We start from the raw sequence: 8,043 nt of genomic DNA, 5'->3' as shown, positions 1-8,043 counted from the left end.
CAGTTGAACCATAAACATGAGCAATAGGTTGTTCTATGAAGAGAGCACACCTGTGATATTGCTAAGTAATGAGTTTTGAGCTCCTTTGTAATCTCATGAGCCCACATACACTCAATGATGGAATGTCACATGTGACACGTGACATGGAATGTACATGTGACAGGACATCATTGTAGAGACTACACACTGTTACGTGCTACATGGTTGTGCAATATAATGAGATTAAGTTATTTTCAACACAGGTGCTAAAATGTACAATAGGAAAAGAATAACCACTTCCATTAATTATATGGAGATAATGGAATAAAATATGCAAATTACTAAAATTAGAACTTTGTCTTCTGCTGTAAAAAGAAATTCAAAATGAATTAAGGGTTTAAACATAAGTTCTGAAACTGAAATTCCTACAAAACATAAGCAAAAAACTTCAGGACTTTGAATTCAGCAGTAATTTTCTGGATATGGCATTAAAAAATAAGCAATAACAAACACAAATTACACAAGTGGGAACTACATCAAACTAAAAATCTTATGCACCCCAAAGGAAATAATTAGCAGTGTGAAAAGCAACATACAAAATAGGAAGAAAAAATTTTAACCATGTGTCTGGTAAGGGGTTAATATTTAAAAAGTATAAGGAACTCCTACAGGTTAACAGCAAAACAGAAAAAAAAATATTTTAACATGAGCTAAAAAATTAAACACAATGGATCAGCAATTAGTGTGGTGGTTAAGACACTGAACTTCCACATGACTGGCCATGGTTTGAATCCCTGACTTTAACAGCTTGACAATCAAGCCAGGTATGATGGATGCATGCCCAAAATCCCAGGAGGAGAATGGAAGAGAAGGGATTGCAGTGTGGCCATTACCTTCAGAGGAATAAGGGGGGATCACTTCTTGCTATCTCTCTCTCTCTCTGACTCTCTCTAGTGAGTGCACATGGCCTATGGCAAAAAAAACTAAAAACAAAAGAAAAAGAAAAAGAAAAAAAGAAACATTTTTATTCAATGAAAAATGCAAATGTCAAAAGGTGTATGCATATTCACCACTAATCATCAGAGAAATGAAAATTCAAAATATTTTAAATCCCAAGCCAAAGAACTGTATTCATTAAAAAAATAGGATTAAGAGGGCAAGTGGTTTGCATAGTCATAACATGACTAGATCTACATGGGAAAGATCCTAGGTTCATGTCCTGGAACCTCTTCAAGCATACCAGGCACACTCACATATTTTCATGATGTGGGTTGGCTGAGACTTGAGGTGTATCATGACATGAAAACTCTGTTTCAGGTACCTGTCCCTTCCCGTGTATGTTTGTGTGTGTGTGTGTGTGTGTGTGTGTGTGTGTGTGTCTTTCTAATGTAATTAATTAATATACTTTCAAAAGTATAATAATAGGTCCAAAATGTGGTGTGGAGTTTACGGCAAATGATCCCACATGATTGACTATGCAGTTCGAGTCCTGGACCTGACAGATTGAAAATCACATGAGGTGGTGCTTGTGTATATGAACCCAAGAACCCTAGAGGAGAAATGATTATGACATGGCCATTCCCCCTAGCGGGGGAAAAGAGGATGAGTTCTCTCTTTACCTGTCTTTCCATCTGTCTCTCTGGCTGGTGCATGCATCTTACAGCAAAATTAAAAATAATGAAAAAAAAAATGTAACAAAGTAGCAGCATGCAGTTTCTTACTGCAGAACTATTTGCTTGGTTGTTACAAAGTAAATTATTTTGTTGCCATTTTGAACCAGAAGGTAATTAAAGCATAGTCCCTGTGGAGTGTCTCCTGTGGTTTTCATCAACATTTGAACGAGTATATATAAACAATCTTAATTAGCCATATTCAGTGTGCCTAAACCTTCTTTTGCTATTCCACAGGTAACAGAAAATTTCAATAACTTGAAAAATATTTTAGAAGTTATAACCTAAAATGTCAATATGCTGCTATTTTTTTTTTCTTTTTACATAGCATTTTAGCTACTAAACACTGTAACACTTTCCTTTTGCATGTGAGTAATGAGTACATTCCTCAACATCTGATTTTTCAGTGATCTGTATAAGAATTAAAACTGACCCTGGAAAACAAGAAAAATATAAAGTATTGAAATCTTTTTGTAGAGCTGAGAGTGTTTCCAATGGAGCATGTGTTTTCAATGGAGCATATGTTTTCATTTTTCTGATCGATAAAGAGAGTTCAAAGTAACAATAATCATAAATACTCAGTAGAGCTATCTAGGGTCTTATATTTTGATATAGTATGAAAACCAATCAATTTCTTCTTTAAATTTATCTTCTGCCAAAGAAATCTAGTAGTCAACTAGATTACAACTTACTTTATACAGTTCATTTAGTTTTAATAGTTTTGAAATATCCAAATGAATAAAGAATCATGTTTTGCTTTATTTCCACGGTATTGGATATGGAGTTCAGGTGTGGAACAAAGGTATGGTATGAAAGGAGTTCATGAAAAATATTAAAACTTCATCCAGTATGGGAAAGACCTGACATTCAATGTTGGTTTTGGAAATTATTAGCTATGAAAATTGCTATAAAGATGAAATTAATGTGCTCCTAAGTTTATTCCTGTAGAAAGTGCTGATTTAAATGGCTGCAATTTCTCTTCACTTTTCCAAATTTTATGTTTCATCATTAAGAACAAAATATTTGGGGACCAGCAGATGGCATGGTGATTAAAAGTGCTGGATTCCCACATGGCTGACTACAGTTCGAGTACTGAATCTAGAGGCTTGCTTTCCCACTTTCTCTCTCTCCTTCTCTGGTCAAATTGAAATTTAAAAATGTATAAATAAAGTTAAATAAAATAATTCTTTTTAAAAAAGGAACAAAATATTATAAGTTTTCAACTTTCTATTAAAATTTAGTTTCATAGAATTAGATTTACATTAATTTTTAAGAGTTTTTCACTATAGGGAGTGTGTGCTCACCAGAAACACAGAAAGAGACAGAGAGACAGAAAGCACGAAATCAACCCCCAGTGGTGATGACCACACCACAATCCTTTCTCCTTTATTTTCCTCTAAGGATCCTGGGTACGCACACACACACATGCCCAGTGTGGGTTTAAGCCACTGGGTCTGGGACTCGAACCACGATCAACTACATGGGAGTCTAGTGACATAGCCATTAAGCCAACTGCTAATCTTGAGGTTTACATTAATTTTAAGAGTTGGTCTTTTATTGTAAATCTTTAAGATCATAATCATTTTTCTGTTTAGAACTCAATATCTCATGTACTAGTATTCGTTTAGCTCTGCTCAAAACAACTTTTCTTTGGGTATCTGATGGAAATATCTACGTCAAGAGAAATTTAGCTATAATATCTTATTAGCCTAAAGAGACTAATGTAGAAAATGGAATTGTGGTACTATACATGGGTATTCTTGGTATCTAATGAACACATAAATCATAAAACTTTATTCTCTAAAGAATAATTGAGAAACTGAGCCTGGGTATAGAAAAAAACAAATCACACACAAAATGATTTTCATTAGATTTAATCCTGTTAAAATAGTCTGTAGATCAAGCAGAATTCTACACACTCTATAATTAAAATTGTTTTAGACTCCATTTCATTAGCATAATTTGTCTTTCAATGCTTACGCCAGTCTTATAAAGTGAATATTAGTATTATTGACCTACAGCTCTGTAGATTATAGTGTATCATGGCACACAATACCAGATTTATTTAGAATTCTGTCATTCTATTTCAGTGCTTTGTCTCCTCATTTTTGCATGTAGAATAAGTTTTCCCCATTTCTGTTATGTTTTAATGTTATTTATCAATAATATAAAAGGAGCTACTAGAATTCTGTGACAAATTAACTAGTTGACCAGATGGCTTTAGCATTGGCATAAGGTCAGCCAATGCATGAATAATATCCTCCATATGATACGATTATGCCATGAACGTAACATATATAGTTCACATTTCATCAAGCCATAGTTATATCCATTCTTCTTGTAGTAACATCTACTGTAATTTTATTAAATTCTTCAAGATTTTTCTGAGATTTGAACATGAAGAACACCACTGAAGTTACCATGTTTATACTGAAGGGCTTCACAGATGACCTTGAACTGCAGAAGATTCTCTTCTTCCTGTTCTTAACAATCTACCTCTTTACCCTCGTGGGGAATGTAGGACTGGTTGTATTGGTCATTGGGGATTCCAGGCTCCACAATCCCATGTACTACTTTCTGAGTGTGCTGTCTTCTGTGGATGCCTGCTATTCTTCAGTTATTACTCCCAACATGTTAGTAGATCTTATGTCAGAGACCAAAGTAATTTCATTCCATGGCTGTGCAGCACAGATGTTTCTCGCCGTAACTTTTGGGACCACGGAATGCTTTCTCTTGGCTGCCATGGCCTATGACCGCTATGTGGCGATCTACAACCCTCTCCTGTACTCAGTGAGCATGACACCCAGGGTCTATGTGCCGCTCATCATTGCTTCCTACGTTGCAGGCATTTTACATGCTACTATACACACAGGGGCCACCTTCAGCCTGTCTTTCTGCGCATCTAATGAAATCAGACATTTCTTTTGTGACATCCCTCCTCTCCTTGCTATCTCCTGTTCTGACACTCACATAAACCAGCTTCTACTCTTCTACTTTGCTGGTTCTATTGAGATTGTCACTATCCTGATTGTCCTGATCTCCTATGGTTTCATTCTGTTGGCCATTCTAAGGATGCGCTCTGCTGAAGGGAGGCGAAAAGTCTTCTCTACCTGTGGTTCTCACCTAACTGGGGTGTCCATTTTTCATGGGACTGTGCTCTTTATGTATGCGAGACCAAGTTCTAGCTACACTTTGGAGCATGACATGATATTGTCAATATTTTACACCATTGTGATTCCCATGCTGAATCCTATTATCTACAGTTTAAGGAACAGAGATGTAAAAGAGGCAATGCGAAAAATGCTTGGGAAATTTTGGTTTATCAATAAAATGTACTTTTCACTCTGAAGCTGAACGGAAAAGAACTGAGAGTGATATTCTGTTCTTCATTATCAACAAGATATGATGAGAATATTTACTTTAATTGATCACTTTAATTCTGTTCTTAAATATTTTAAAATAAATTGTAGGCAGCTCTTTACCAAACTGTTTTATATGTGGAAAAAATTAAGTATTGTTTATTAACTTTTTATTATATTCATATTGATATATGTATATACACATTATATAGATAGATGATAGATAGATAGATAGATAGATAGATGTATTTATACATATATAAACACAGATGTTGATTCTAATTGACATATATGATAGTTAAACCCATTGGAATATATTTATGTAATCTCTATTTTAAAATGCTTTGTATTGTGTTCTCTTGTCTCTATATATCTCTAAGAGGAAGGTATCATAGTTCTAAATACAAAATAGAAGATTATTTAATGCTAATGAAATATGTCATTACTATGTTTTTACTTACACGGGGTACAGAAGAGTTTGTACAATGTGTTTACATTTCATTTTTTAAAATACATACTCATTGGGAACCAGCAGCTAGTGTAATGGCTATGTCACTGGACTCCCAAGTAGTCGACCGTGGTTCACGTACCGAACTGGGTGGCTTAAAACTCAGGCCGGGCGTGTGTGCATGCGTGCCCAAGATCCCAAGAGGAGAATAGAGGAGAAGGTATTGCAGCATGGTCATCACCTCTGGGGGTTGATTTCTCGCCTTCTGTCTCTCTGTCTCTCTCTGTCTGTCTGGCGAGAACATGTGTCCTATAGCGAAAACTTCTCCAAAAAAAAAATACATACAAAATGTTTTGGAGGATTGCATCTCAACATGTCAACAGTGATTATTGGTGGATGTGAAATTAAGGATCTTCCCTTTGGCCTTTATTTTTTTTTTTTAATTTGCAGTAGCAACCTTTTTTATTTTTTCATTGAAAATGTTATTAAAAATGAAACACTGAAATTAAAAATATAATTTTACAGTTCTGTTTCACTAGATTGATCACAGAACACCTAATCCAGAGAAAAACCACCACTCACATAAGTTAAGACAATTTTTTGTAGGGCCACTGGTATCTGTCTCCAGTTTAAAGCAATCTGGGAACCAGCAGGTAGCGTAATGGCTATGTTGCTGGACTCCCACGTGGTCAACCACGGTTTGCGTCCCGGATCTGGTGGCTTAAAACTCACGCCGGGCACGTGTGCGTGCATGCCCAAGATCCTGAGAGGAGAATGGAGGAGAAGGGATGGTGGCGTGGGCATCCCCCCTGGGGGTGATTTCTCGCTTTCTGTCTCTATGTCTCTCTCTGTCTGGCGAGCCCGCGCACCCTATAACGAAAAGCCTGTCAAAAAAAAAAAAGCAATCTAATCCACCCTTAGGTCCATGCATTTGTAGCAATACAATCCAGCTGTGGTTTAGCTACCACACAGAGTGTGTTCAGTTTCCTAGGTATTATTAACTCAGCTGATTTGGAAAAAGTGTGTTTTTTTCTTTTCCTACTATATTATTCAGAGTATGGGCATAGTTGTTTTTTTGCTTTTCGGTTTTTTTTTTTTTTTTTTTTTTTCCAGAGAGCATATACACTTGCCAGAGTGAGAGAGAAAGATAACAGGAAAGTGAGGACACCTCCTCCATGGGGAATGATTACTTCAGAATCACTTCTTGTCAACTTCTCCCCCCTTTCAGGAATATACACACAAATGCCTAACATGTTTCTCAAACTGCCAAATCTGATACTTGAATCACTGCAGTTAGGCATGTGGGATCCAGTCCCTTAGCCACTAGGTCATGGGCTGGCCCAAAATCCATTCTTAATTCCTCACAGAATGTTGAGACTAGACATTGGCATTTATCAATTCAATCTTAAACTCAATAAAAAGAAAGCATAATTCAGAGAGTTTAAGATACAGCTTGCTGGCAGAATTGGCTCTTCTTAAAACTGTGCCCAAGCTATCTTTTAATAGTTTGTATCAGGGCTCCCTCCCACAGTTTGATGTTTTAGAATTTGATCTTTGTGGACAGTGATCAGATGTCCCCTAAAATTCACATGTGGGAACTTTATTGTGTTGATTGTTTATTAAACGTGTTAACTGAGCACTTGAACACATAATCTCTTTAAGTACTTCCTTCTGCTGTTTTGTGATGTATTTGGACTCTGCAGCTAATCAGAACTGTGAGTCAGAATAAACCTGTATTCTCTTAAATTCATTCAGTCTCAGTTATTTCTGTTAGAAATGCAATAATGACCCAAAACACCATATTCATAAAATTCCCTGGCCCCGACTACATTTTTGACTCTCTTTTCCTTTGACCCCTCCACTCAGTGATCTTACAGGTGCCAACGTTCTTCACTTCCCAGACAAAAAAATAACAGCCAAGAAAATGGTTTCTGCTATGCTCATGTTTAGTCTGGCTTCCACTACACCTCGTTTTCATTGCAAATAAATGTCTTCTTCAATGATCACCTTAAGTGATAATGTTTTCTCTTCTTTCGTTTGATTTCTGCTTTTAATTATTTGTTAATGCATTTTTTCCTCAGGTACTCCCTGAATTTATTAATTATGGCAGAATAATACCCTTAGAACATGGAGTACAAGCAAAAGATACTGTCCTAAAATACGATTAATACATGTAAATAACACCTCAATGGTGCAAGTACAAAGCATGTTTTAAAACAGTAGATTCCTACATAAAAGCTCTGGATTTGCTTTCTCTTGTCTGGATGGTTCTTTCTTCTCATATCACATGACTCTTTCCTCAAAATATCATCATTGATAATGACAAGCTATGTCATTGATACCCTTTATCTGTGTATCCAAACCATGCAAGAAAGGAGTGCACTTTTGTATATGTGTGTTTATATACCTATATCTATATCTATCTATGTCTATATCTATATATCTCCTATTTATCATTGAAGAGATGCTTAAGCACAACTCAAAATCACAAGGAAAAATAAATTGTATACTTTAAAATTTTAAAGTCTGGATTATAGAAATAATCACAAATATTGTTTACAAAGGTCATAAGCTTCATAAAATAAAT

At 35.7% G+C, this 8,043-nt stretch overlaps 1 protein-coding gene across 1 annotated transcript; it reads left to right on the top strand.

The window, feature by feature from the left end:
• The first annotated feature begins 3,982 nt into the window (after positions 1-3,982).
• On the top strand, positions 3,983-4,997 carry LOC102501576 (olfactory receptor 5T2). The gene has a single exon (XM_006156269.1). It carries the CDS (start codon positions 4,047-4,049, stop codon positions 4,995-4,997), a length of 951 nt encoding a protein of 316 aa, XP_006156331.1. The 5' UTR covers positions 3,983-4,046.
• Positions 4,998-8,043: the final 3,046 nt, after the last annotated feature.

The sequence above is a fragment of the Tupaia chinensis genome, unplaced genomic scaffold (genome assembly GCF_000334495.1).
Source record: "Tupaia chinensis unplaced genomic scaffold, TupChi_1.0 Scaffold000486_1, whole genome shotgun sequence".
NCBI classification, from domain to species: Eukaryota; Metazoa; Chordata; class Mammalia; order Scandentia; family Tupaiidae; genus Tupaia; species Tupaia belangeri.
This window is presented reverse-complemented; position numbering and strand designations above follow the sequence as displayed.